This window comes from Manduca sexta, chromosome 9, assembly GCF_014839805.1.
Source record: "Manduca sexta isolate Smith_Timp_Sample1 chromosome 9, JHU_Msex_v1.0, whole genome shotgun sequence".
Taxonomy (NCBI): Eukaryota; Metazoa; Arthropoda; class Insecta; order Lepidoptera; family Sphingidae; genus Manduca; species Manduca sexta.
The window spans coordinates 5,452,675-5,465,489 of NC_051123.1; the positions used below are offsets into that span (position 1 = coordinate 5,452,675).

The following is a 12,815-nucleotide window of genomic DNA, read 5'->3' on the forward strand; positions in this document are numbered from 1 at the left end:
TAACATTTTCAAATAATATGAATTATAACTTTTACCTATTTATTATTTCGTTCAATTTCGGCGAATATCAGCAAAAGAGCTAAAGGTTTAATTAAAATTTGTTTTTCGGGAGAAGGTGGCAAAGGCCAAATCTTCGGTCGGACATTAATTACTTTAATGGGCATTATGAGAAATCTCAAGATAACGAACTGAGACCAAAACCAGAAGATTTGTTTTACAAAGTTCGAGTGGTATTTTTCATATTAAACATAAATGGGCAGGCATGTCGTTTACCATCAGGGAAGCGGCTTATATATTTCGTCATTTTAAAATAGCTTACGTGATGGGTTCAATCCTCGTACTTGGAAGCTATTACAGCCTCGTAACTTAACACTGTTGTATTCTGAATATAAATGTGTTATTGTTTCAAGATTCAAGGATGTTTAAAATTCTAACATGCTAAGTAACTGTGGTGTTACGATTTTTTCGTCTTATCCTTTTCGTATTTGGCGTATAAATATATCTAATACTAGCGTTTGATCGCGGCTTTGCTCGCGTGAGTGAGTCTTTCGGTATAAAAGTCCCACCATATATCTTCCCGGATGTCAAACTATCTCCATACTAAATTTCATTGAAATCTGTTGGGTAGTTTTTGAGTTTATCGCGTTCAGACAGGTAGACAAATACGGCAAGGACTTTCTTTCAATACTTATGTGTATATTTTCTAGAACTGTTTAACTATTCCGTCATATATGAATGTTGCGTAACTTTACCTACACCATTTAAGCGGCTCACGCTACGGAAGCTCTCAAAAGGAATAAATTTTCCCCGTTATGCAACATTTTTCAGTGATGCTCTACTCCTATTAATCATAGCGTGATATTATAAGTACCTACTTATAAGTAGCCTATGGACTACCTCGATAAATGAGCTATCCAACAATGATTTTTTTTTACTTCGAACCAGTAGAGCCTTTATCATTAATAATAATAGTATAGATAGATACTTAGATTTTATTATTATAATTTATTATTTCTCCGGGATAATATTTTCTTGATATATAAAATACCTTACAGCAATCAGGAGAAATGTTAGTGAAATAATTTTTAAAATCGGTTCAGTAGTTTCAGATATTAGCCCGAAACCGTGACCTAAATTAACATACCTAGTTATTATAAACTAGCAGGCTTTTATTCTAATGTTTTTCACTTGAACGAATTCATATTAATTTGCGGATTACCTCTATAGTTCGTTATTTTGAGAAATTTTCTATAATAAAGAATAAGTGGAAAGTGCTGTTATTTGTCCATCACAATTTAATCAACGAAACCTCTTTATCCTGCCTATGCCCTATTGTCATCTTTCTAATATTGTACCTACCTTAGAACAATGACAAGCTTGTTCTGTGGTACCTACAAAGACATTCAACCTCCGCTTGTCAGTTCTCAGCATTCAACAGTAAATAATTAGAACTCTTTGAGTAGTGACTAGTGAGTACATACCATGGAGTTAATGTACATACCTAAAGATATATCTTTCTGGTTTCTGCTTCGATAAAAATAGCCCGATAATACATTAAACGACAAAGCGCGAGTATATGAGCGGCGACGCGCACAGAATACAGATGCGTACGCTTACAACGTAGTACATATATTTATTTATGTCGTGTTAAATATTTTATTTTATTGTAAAACTAATATTTAATAAGCAAAAATATCATTAATTATACAAATCATATCGAGCATCATAATAAAAATAAAAATTATTACGATTTTCTTAGTGAAATGAAACGCTGCAGCGGTAGTTATGGCCTAGTTTAAACGTCAATTTGAAATTTAAAAAGTTTGAATACGAACGTCTGGCTAGTAAACATTATTGTATATTTCAAGATATTTCGAAGATACTTGTAAAAAGAATACACTAAAACATAATACAATTATATGTAAAAGGTAATTACTATTGAATTTACTTTTAATTTCCTTCGATAAGTTTTGTACAACAATATTTCGATGACTCATGATAACTGTTATAAACTGCACCTATTTGTCCTAAATAAAGCGATTTAAGACATTATAATCTTAAATAATGAATTAAAATTACGTTTCAATTGATTTAACTACTTTCTAGCTGTCAATAAACTTTTGAACGTTGTGTAAATATAAGTTAAGAAGAGAAATAGTTGAGTAAATGATAAGTACACCGTTGTTTCCAATCTAACGCTCTAATACTGTTTATACTTTTTGACTATTTTCAAACCAAATTCAAAAAAGTGTATCGTGTTCCTTTTTCAATTTTGCATAATACTACATATTCCTCAGATGCCTTCAGTGTACACATTCTCGCGCAGTGACAACGAGATTCTCCAGGAATTGTTGAGGGTATTCAGCTCTGCGCGTGGGACTGCTCGTGAGCAATGGTCCATACAGGCAGAGTTACTGGTGGAGCCTGTAGGATGGGATGCTTTGTGGAAACTGTCTAAGGAGTTTTGTAAAAAGTTTGGTAAGTATGTAATTTTTGTAAAATAGTAAAATTACTGAAGAAATATTATAATAAGCATTTGCCTCTAAACAATACTGTTACGTTTTGTATATGCTTGATGTTTCTGTATCTCCATAATTATAAGTTCTAGCTGCAATGTTATTCCTTAATTATGTACACAGTATTTGCAAATTACCACTCATTTACTATTTCAATATAATTGTAACTTAGCAAATTGTATTGTTCATTCTATACATTAAAACCACCTATAATTACTCTTAAAATGTTTATTGTCTAATCTAAATTACAGAAGTGAGATTCCCATGCATAGCATATGTAACGGTAACCTCTGTGGACTTTGAAAACCTGTCAGCATGTGTTGATGTATTAAGTGTTCAACATGAAGCTGTGTCGTTGCCAGAATCAGTAGTAGATGTCCCCCTGATAGAGTTATGGCCAACTACAAATCAACGGGAGCAGTGTATTAACGCTGCTACAACTGCTGAGTTTATTGATTTGTTGAGGTAAGTTGAAGAGTTGACCAATGGTACTCAATAATGTCTTATTATGATTTATTAGTAATTCTACTAAGCATTTAGTTATTTTTTTATTTTTGGGCACCACTGCAGTTATTATATGCATTCTGTGTTAATACCAAACTAATCATGCAGTTGAAATGATGATCAAGTACAACACAATCATTTTATTATTGATAATAAATTTTTCTTTTTCATAACTAATTAGAGATGATTATGAAACATTGTTTCCTTATAAAAAGCATCATACAATGAGCTTCAAAATACACCACCTATGATAGACTAGGTTGCTTTAAGTCATAAAAATATTATTCCTCTACAGATTCTACTATGAGAACATATGGATGCCATGGGACGATCAAGATGATAAAGTACTTCTACCGAACACCATTGAGGATCGGATGACACTGTGGTGTGATCTACACAACGGTACAATACCAAACAGTGTGCTGCAGACCATCACTCGAATCCGGAATAGTGCTATCAATGCTCATGGTAAACTACAGGAGCTGGACTCCTCACTGTGTGAAGGGGATCTTGCTAATGATGATGGTATGTTATTCATATTGATACTAATGGTATAATAACTGGCATACAACTTGAGCACACTACTGCATGGAAGTTTTTAGTGGAGCTACACTTATGTACAAAATCCTCCACCTTGTGGTAGTGTGCTCAAGTTGTTTACCAACTATTTTATTTTATTCAGTTTGTAGCTGTTGTATATGATAGTGATAAATTAAGCTTTTATAGTAGCTTTTTGCAGTAATTCCCTGCCTACCTGAGCCCAGAACCTAGAATTGAGCAACACACTTAGGAGGAGTAAACTCAAAATGAACTGACCATAATATGCTAAAGGCATACTATGTTTAATTTTGAAAAAAAAACATTAAGTTTATTGGAACTCCACACTAATGCATGCAGTCAAAGACTTATGTTTCACATTTCAGACTCTCTTCTACCTGCAAACTACATATCCTCATGTGCCGAGATGAATGCCCGACTGGACGGACTGATGTCACAATGGACTTTGTATGAAAATCCTCTCATTAGGGAACAGTACTTGGCTAAGGCCCGGAATAAACTACAGAAAAAGAAGAGTAGGAGAAATGTAAGTAAGATACGTTATTTGTCCTCTTACACCCTTCACACACATGTTGTGAAATTATTTTATAGTTAATTAGAGAATTATAGACTCCTATCACATCATGGGTTGGAATACACACGAGGGTAAAGTGGGTGCACCAGATGCTTCTCTGCTTATTCCTTCGGGGATGAAAGACGTATGTGTGTGTCGGAATGACAAGTGCAAGGAGTGATATTGCTGAAACGATGCCGCATCGTGTGTGAATATGTTTCGAAGTGGAAGTGCCTGTAAGCTCTTGTAGAGCTTTCGGAATACGCGACGTTTACGATAAAAGTTTTTTACGATACGTGTTGTGAGGCCCTTAGATGAAATCTCAATAGTTGGTTTTCAGTAATTAGGTATTTTATTTTTTGGCCGACTTACCATTTCAAAAAAAAAACATATGGATAAGTTATTACCAAAACATACAACATATACAAACAAACAAACATACAATATACATTTCTCCTTTGCCAGTCCTCTCAGAGTGTCCATTACAGTTGTCCTAATATTTCATATCATGCAATTTTACAGGTAGTAGCTCTCTGGCAAGGCGGCACAGCATTCGAATTCGATGAGATATCGAAATTCCTTTGCTCTCGATTGACAAACGAACACACATTGACCGTCATGGTGTCTTCAGAGGATGCTTTAACCATGGACCCTGAAGAAGTGGTGGTGTGCAGCAAGCATTACGATATACCAGAGATGCCGTTGTCGCAAATATCTATTTGCAGTTATAAAGGTATATGTATAATATGTATATATAGATCTACAGCTGTATGTATAATATATATATATATATATATATATATATATATATATATATATATCTACAGCTATATGTATAATATGTGTATATATATCTACAGCTTTATGTGTAATATGTATTCAGCCATATATTTGCGTGTTTAGTGTCGTAAAGCTACAGTGAGTGGACATACATGCGATTATATTTGGTAACTTTAGATCGAATTAGAAGCTCACCGACCACATTATCAAAACTGCTCAAATATTTGAAAACCTGAAACATTTTCTCCTATCTCGAAATTAAAACTTAAACCATTTTTCGTTCTCACGTAATTCCTACACATTGATGTATAAGAATTAAATATGTTCTCTCCACTCTCGCTTCAGGCGCGACGCTCCGAGCGTCCGACATGCGGTCGTGCCTGCTCATGCTGAGCGAGGAGTGCCGCGTGAGGGACGTGACGCTGCACTGCGCGCTCGTGAACACGGTGGTGGTGATGCGCGCCGGCACGCTGCATCTCAACAACTGCGCGCTTCTAGACGATTCCACTAACTCGCAGGTGAAAATAATTCAATTAAAATTACCCTGTAAAGTTAGAGATTTAAATTTTACTTGTTACTAATATAAATGCGACACCTAGTGCCTAATAAAAATTGAGAATAAAATTTCTTTAGACGCAAAAATGAAATCCAATTTTTTTTGTGTTTACGGCTTATATTGTTTCTTATTACCCTAACGTGCGTATGCGCATGTGTATTGTTCGCTCGTAAAAATGTGCGTATATAATTAAATAATGTCTTTTACTCAACTTATATCTAGCTCATTAAAAAAACTATGCTTGTTATTACCATTTTCTATATTTATTGTAGTATATATATATTTTTTATATATTTTCAGAGCGACTTCGCGCAAGGTGTGGTGGCGATGGCTGGAGCGAAGATTCTCATGGAAGGCTGCACTTTGGATAACTTTTATTCTGGCATCGTTGTACATAAAGGAGCACAGGTATAGTTAAATATATATATTTTTTAATCTATACTATTATATAAAGCTGAAGAGTTTGTTTGTTTGTTTGAACGCGCTAATCTCAGGAACTACCGGTCCAAACTGAAAAATTCTTCTTGCGTTGGATAGCCCTTTGTTCGTGGAGTGCTATAGGCTATATATCATCACGCTATAACCAATAGGAGCGGAGCAGTAATGGCTAATCTCGGGAACTACCGGTCCAAACTGAAAAATTCTTTTTGCGTTGGATAGCCCTTTGTTCGTGGAGTGCTATAGGCTATATATCATCACGCTATACCCAATAGGAGCGGAGAAGTAATGACTAATCTCAGGAACTACCGATTCGAACTGAAAAATTCTTTTTGTGTTGAATAGTCCTTTGTTTGTGGAGTGCTCAAACGTTATATATCATCAGGCTATACCCAATAGGAGCGGAGCAGTAATGGCTAATCTCAGGAACTACCGATTCGAACTGAAAAATTCTTTTTGTGTTGAATAGTCCTTTGTTTGTGGAGTGCTCAAAGTTATATATCATCACGCTATGACCAATAGGAGCGGAGCAGTAATGGCTAATCTCAGGAACTACCGGTTTGAACTGAAAAATTCGTTCTGTGTTGCATAGCTCTTTATTTGTGGAGCGCTATAGGCTGTATTTCATCACGCTATGACCAATAGGAGCGGAGCAGTAATGAAACATGTTGCAAAAACGGGGACAATTTATTAGTTTTGAGAGCTTCCGTTGCGTGCGCTGCGTAAACGGTTAAAGTTATACAACAATGATGTATGACGGGATTGTTCCTCTTAAACCGCCTTATTACAAAACGAAGTCTAACTATAGTACCGGGTTTAGTACCAGGTTTAAACTATGGATTAAGAAAAATGGTATTACAAAACCGAGTTTATCTCTAGTCCGAGGACTATCTGTGGTACTAAAGTTAAACCGCCGTGACCCCTAGTTTAACTCCAGTACTAACCTCGAAACATTAAATTTCAAAGTTGATAATTGTGTTTAGAGAACCAAATATAAACTAAAATAGAAAATATGGAAATAAATTTGATTGATTTAATGGATTTAGAAGATTTAAAAATGTTAGGAACAAATCTGCGGTTCAATAGACCCGGTAGTTTTTGTTAGTTAGTGAGTCGTTTAGTCTTACAAATATAGGTACATTTTACATAAGTCATGGTAACTAAACATTCATTACAAAAACAGCAAAATTTACTCACTTATTTGTTAAATTTTTCCATTCTTTCCATCTTAACATATTGGTACTCGTCTTGGTTGATTTATTATCTAATATGTAAACCGACTCGGAAATAAGTTAACGTAGTATTGCTTGGATTAAGAAGGAAATTTGTACTAATTGAATAACATTTTAATTTATTACACTGCTCATAACCAAGATGATTGCTTTTACTAACCTTTTCTTCAAAAGTCCAATATTCGCCTCGTTTGTTTTGATTTATTGCTCCATTTTTATTGGTATAACTAAAATATACGTAACGTACGTGATTCCACAACAAAAACAATTACACTTGTGATGCTGTTGTCGTGCCTAAATTGTTTTAGAAGAACAACGTTCCTTTATGTTACTTGAAGTGCTATTAATCAAAATCATAAATAAACCGTAATGTAAACATTTTGATAATGTTCAAATATGCGCGCCGCACACTTCATTCCATTGTACGCTAGCTTAAAAGTCAACAGTGAATTAAAGCAAAACCAAGCCATTTTAAATTATTCAGCTTTAAGATATATTTAAATATCAAAATAGTATATATTTAGCATCATCATCATTATCTAAATCACATTTTATTAAACATTTTGCCCTTCGTTTTATACATACTTGTGTTAAAAGGAACGGTGCGTCAAACGCGGAGTGAATGAATCAAAGGATTACGGTAATTTTTTGCTTATACTCTGTGGATACTAATTAAATCAGGGACTATCTTCGGTACTAGATAATCCTCGGTTGGTCTTGGATTTATAATAAGAATGAATTTTAGTCCGAGTACTAACTTTAATACCGTAACAAACCTAGACTTTTTAGTCTTGGTTTAAACCCAGTACTAACCTATCTTTTTGTAATAAGGCGGAAAAAGTTTCAAAAAATATATTATAAAACAAAGTCCCCCACTGCATCTGTATGCCTGAACGTGTTAAAATCAAAAACTACCCAACGTATTAAGATGAAATTTGGTATGGAGACAGTTTGAGACCCTGGGAAGAACATAGGCTCCCGGGAAACTACCACTTTTATAACGGAAAACTTTAGCCTGAAAAACTTTATAACGCGGGCGGAGCCGCAGGCAAAAACTAGTAATTTATATTTTGCTTTTAAAACTTAGCCGATTATTGATCGGCTAAGTTTTAATCTGTAAAGTTCGCGCACGAGCTTCTATTAATCTTATGGAATGTTGACGTAATGATTTAATGAAGTAATTTTGTCGATATTATGTTATCGATGTAGATGTTTATTTTATATGTCGGCGCCTGACCTTATCTACATTAATACGTAAAATCAATAATATCATTGCATTAAATCACTAAGTCAACATCCCGTAAGATTTCTAGGAGCTTACGCGCGGTTTGTACAATGATTTTTTCTTTATACAATTAACCCTTATTACTTTAGGTGGAATTACGCGATTGTATAATAAAAAGATGCGGCGTCGGCATTCAGATGTACTCCGGGTCCCACGTAGAGCTCAACGGCACGATAATAATGGACTGCACGGAACACAGCATACGATGCGAAGTCGATTCAGGAGCCATGGTGAAGCAAGCCGAGTGAGTACAATTTAAAGCTAGGTTTAGACTAGCAAGTTCTCGCAGCAATATATTACGCTATTCCCAAAAACATTGAGATGCGTGGTGTTAATATTTCAATAATTCTGTACACATCTGACTAGACCGCAATACTTGCGAAAATAATATTTGCAGAAGTAGGCTTGCCGTTACTGCTAACTAATCTAAGCCCCGCTTACCGATTAATTTGCCATAAAAACTTCAGGTCCTCGGTAAGCACTAAGCACTTTTTTATACGTGGACGGTGACTCTAGTGAGTACAAATTCATCAGAGTTACAATAGAAAGACTTCGAGTGAGGGGTCGGACTTTTATTTAAAACGGTTACGGCATAATCACTCCACTGCATTTGATGGTGAGTGGAGTGGCATACATAGAGTATTGTTTGACTAGAGATGATTATTCCTCGCCAGTCGACACAATTATGCCGGTCTGTGTAAAACCGTATATACACTGGCTGATCCCGGAACGCGATACACTTATGGGCCACTATGACGGGTTTTAAATCTTGTGTAGGGTGACCGTTATCCGGGCAAAAACAAATACAATCTTCCTCTTTTGGGGGTTCGAGGTAGCGGAACCTTGCTCCCCGACATCCTACTACATAAAATCCAACCATAATATTTTTTGTAAAATTTATTGTGATAATATATTTTAACCTTTGTAGAATGTTACGAAGACAATAAATAAGTCTTGCTTATAAAAAATTCTCAAAATTATACTTAGTTAAAACACAAATTTACTCGATCAGCTGTAAGTGAAATCTGCAATCTTGACTCTTAATAAGGTTCAAACTAGGAACCAGTGATGTTATTGAAAGCCATTTAAGCAATTCTTAACTACCTTTTAACGCTAAAACAAGTTTATAAGTAAGACTGATAATTTGTAACTTTTGTTTTTCAGAGTGGAAGGTCTACAAGTGATGGCGAATTGCAAAATCGGGTCGGGCAATCTCCAAAAAGAAGTGTTGATTGTTGAACAAGATTCTATTTGAATACCTCTGATATTAACAAAGATTAAATATATTAATTTTATTGTAATTTAGTTATTAGTGTCCATTTTATTTATGCAAATCTTAAAATGTAATGTCAATTTAAAGATCCTTAGTGATTCAATTATAAGATTACAATACTTCATATTGAGTTAGGGTTCTTTATGAATGGTTACTTAATAAGTCTCTTAATTGTTATTGGAAATTAGATTTGAATGTTCGTGCCTGTAAGAATAAAAAAATGGTGTCAATAATTGTTTACTAACTTCGTACTTGGTTTATATGGTTATATTATGTTATATTGTTTTAAAATAATAAGTATTAAAATAGTAATGGCCAAATCTTTTGAAAACTGACTATTTTACATCTACAGTTCTAGTAACTTATTATAGTGTTATTTTCAACAAGACTATTATTTTTCATTTACAACCGTTTTCAATGAACAATCCGAAATCCAATCTTTAATCTGATACCAAGAAAGAACCTTTGTTCTGATTGGTCAATTTTTGAGATGGATCGAAAAAAGCGAATGGGGTCGTTTATTGAGAATGGCGGTTAGTAACGCAATGTCAAAATGATCCTGTATAATAGTGTGTCAGTGTGTTTAAGTTGTCTATAATTTTTATTAAAATAAACTGTAGTATAGTAGTTTTGGTGCCATAAATTGGTTTCACACGAATTTAAGTTATGAGCAGCTTTAATTTACTAAGATAATTATAAATTCGTACATGTAATGTTATTATTAAAAAAACTAACATTCCTAATTCAAATGTAGTTTTTTTTACATCTCCATTGTATGTAGTTGTCAGAAAAGTTTTGGTTTAAAGCCCTACCTACCGCCGTATCAGACAAATGAATGACACTGGGCCCGCGAGGTTTTTTTTTCGAAATTTGTTCGCCTGACAATGGTCGGCTTATAAAAACACATCGAAATTTCGAATGAGCGCTTTATTCTTGTAAATTAGGTGACCATGCTCAAGTAAACCCATCAAAGGGATACGAATATCTGAACGGCGAACCAGGTTTGGGGCCCTGATGTATATAAGGTCAAATTACCCGAGTATCGGCTTGTATAGATGCTGCGCCTTTAAAGGAGGATCCATCAAGTGCAAGCACTAATAGTAGAGTAACTGTTTTAAAAGTTAAAACAGTTTTATTTTCAAACAAAACCGAATTAAACAGTTTCGCTGACAATGTGCAGCGGGTACAGCCAGTGAGAGCCAAACTGACCGGTTTTTACTACTATTGCAGTGAATCATACAGGACATAGGTCAACTGATCATATACCTAGTGTTAGCTTACTTCTTATTATTTTATTTCTCTCTGATATAAATGCGGAAGTTTGCGAAAATGTAGAGATGTTTCTGAAAAGAAAACGCTGAAACAGATAAATGGATTTGAATGAAATTTGACACCCGCGTAGATCATGTCCAGGATTAACATATAGGCTCCTTTTTATCTCGATAATTAGCTTCTTTGGAACGTTAGACTCATTTTTTTAAATAGATGGCCCTGTCGTACAGTGTTTTTGGTATTTGTGACGGAAAAGGCTTTCCACGCGGGTAGTCGCGAGCACGAATTGGTATAATAAAAACTAATGCTAAATTTACTTTTATTTACTAACTAGCTTTTGCTCGAGGCTTCCTCCGCGTGAAGGAGTTTCCCGGGATAAAAATAATAATAATACTTAGCCTATAACCTTCCCCGGGTCTTAAACTATCTCCATACCAAATGTCATAAAAACCCGTTAAGTAGATTTTGAGAAAATCGATAACATACAGACAGACAGAAAAGGGGACTTTGTTGGACTTTTATAATTTGTATAGATAAAGCTTAAACATATACCTATATTCTAAAGCGATCGTTTACGACATCGCGTTTCAAGATAGCGTTGAGGGAATAAAATGTCAATGCCCTCTGGGTATCACTGTGATAATGTTTGCATTAAAATAATCAGTATAACGTTAAACTTGATTAAAATCTGTTCCACCGCCACCTGCCTTTATGTCTATGTCTGTCACCAAGCAGCAGTGTATAGTCACTGTTATGTTCCGGCTTGAAAGACTGTAGCCAGTGTAACTGGACATAATAAGACTTAACATCTCATGTCTGAGTATGGCGAGCGCGGTGGAATGCCAAACAATACTTTGAAATTCAAGGTGTTGGATGGTGTTTCTGTTTATGAGCGTACGTATCGCTTACTAACAGGCGAACGGCAAGCTCGTCTCGTCATCCAAAACAATAAAAATAATGTGCTCCAATTTTGTATCCAATATCTGCCCCAATGTAGAGTCGGCGAAATGTAGCGTTAAGGTACCTACGGTCCTACATAGTCTGGGGAAGGCACAACACTCTTTATTTAATACTGTGGCACAAAGGATATGCCGTACTTTTGATGGCTAGCTGCCTGGCGTCAATCCATTGTAAAGTAAAGAAACTTATCCGGTTTATTCTAAGTTCTATGGAAATGTTGGATCTTGTATAAAGATTAAGCGTCAATAAAGTGTGTAATAAAGTAACAAAGGGCCAATGGTTATCAAGAAACAGCTATTTCAAAATCTCTACGAATTTTATAAATTATAACTGATAATTTTACTATTATCTGAACCTCATTCATTCATCATTGTAGACACATTTGTGTCTTTTATCCCCTAAGGGGTAGGCAGAGGGGAAATTAGTGCAACTTTCGTTGTGTATTTTTCGTTCAATGATGCGATAGAGGGCGAGCATATCCGATATAAATTCCAGACTCCGGACTGACACTGATCAGAAAAAACTCATGGCGAAAACTGTACTAGTTGAGACGATGGGTCCTGATGGAAAGTGATCATTACTGCTATGAACTCAGAGCACGAAATTGATATAATTTTTTATAGTATACATGTCCTTTGCGAATCCTCCAGACATTGACTGATAATAATACACATATCATTCAATCTATTGCCTACTATTTTTATAGTGAAAACGTGTCAATTATTGAAATAAGGTTTCGTAGCTACCGCCTAAAAAGGGCGAAGAATGAGATTTTTCGAAAGGGTACCCGACAGAACTTATAGGTAGTAATAATATACATAAATGTAGTCTGAAAATCGTTCTAATGATTATTAGATTTTACATAAATTACGAAGAGAAGCCGGCAGG

At 34.9% G+C, this 12,815-nt stretch overlaps 1 protein-coding gene across 1 annotated transcript; it reads left to right on the forward strand.

The window, feature by feature from the left end:
* Window positions 1-1,796: 1,796 nt before the first annotated feature.
* On the forward strand, window positions 1,797-10,444 carry LOC115443306 (protein nessun dorma). The gene is made up of 10 exons (XM_030168662.2): window positions 1,797-1,928; window positions 2,298-2,478; window positions 2,768-2,981; window positions 3,316-3,545; window positions 3,944-4,104; window positions 4,654-4,864; window positions 5,257-5,429; window positions 5,768-5,875; window positions 8,512-8,666; window positions 9,587-10,444. The coding sequence occupies exons 2-10, from the start codon at window positions 2,298-2,300 to the stop codon at window positions 9,675-9,677; spliced, it is 1,524 nt and encodes a 507-aa protein (XP_030024522.2). The 5' UTR covers window positions 1,797-1,928; the 3' UTR covers window positions 9,678-10,444.
* The last annotated feature ends 2,371 nt before the right edge of the window (window positions 10,445-12,815 follow it).

What these genes read in the sequence shown, in the direction of transcription:
- LOC115443306 (XM_030168662.2), top strand. Translation starts at nt 2,298, where the DNA reads ATGCCTTCAGTGTACACATTCTCGCGCAGTGACAACGAGATTCTCCAG. An exon ending in ATCTATTTGCAGTTATAAAG is followed by an intron (nt 4,865 to 5,256) that starts GTATATGTATAA and finishes CTCTCGCTTCAG; the next exon opens with GCGCGACGCTCCGAGCGTCC. An exon ending in ACGATTCCACTAACTCGCAG is followed by an intron (nt 5,430 to 5,767) that starts GTGAAAATAATT and finishes ATATATTTTCAG; the next exon opens with AGCGACTTCGCGCAAGGTGT.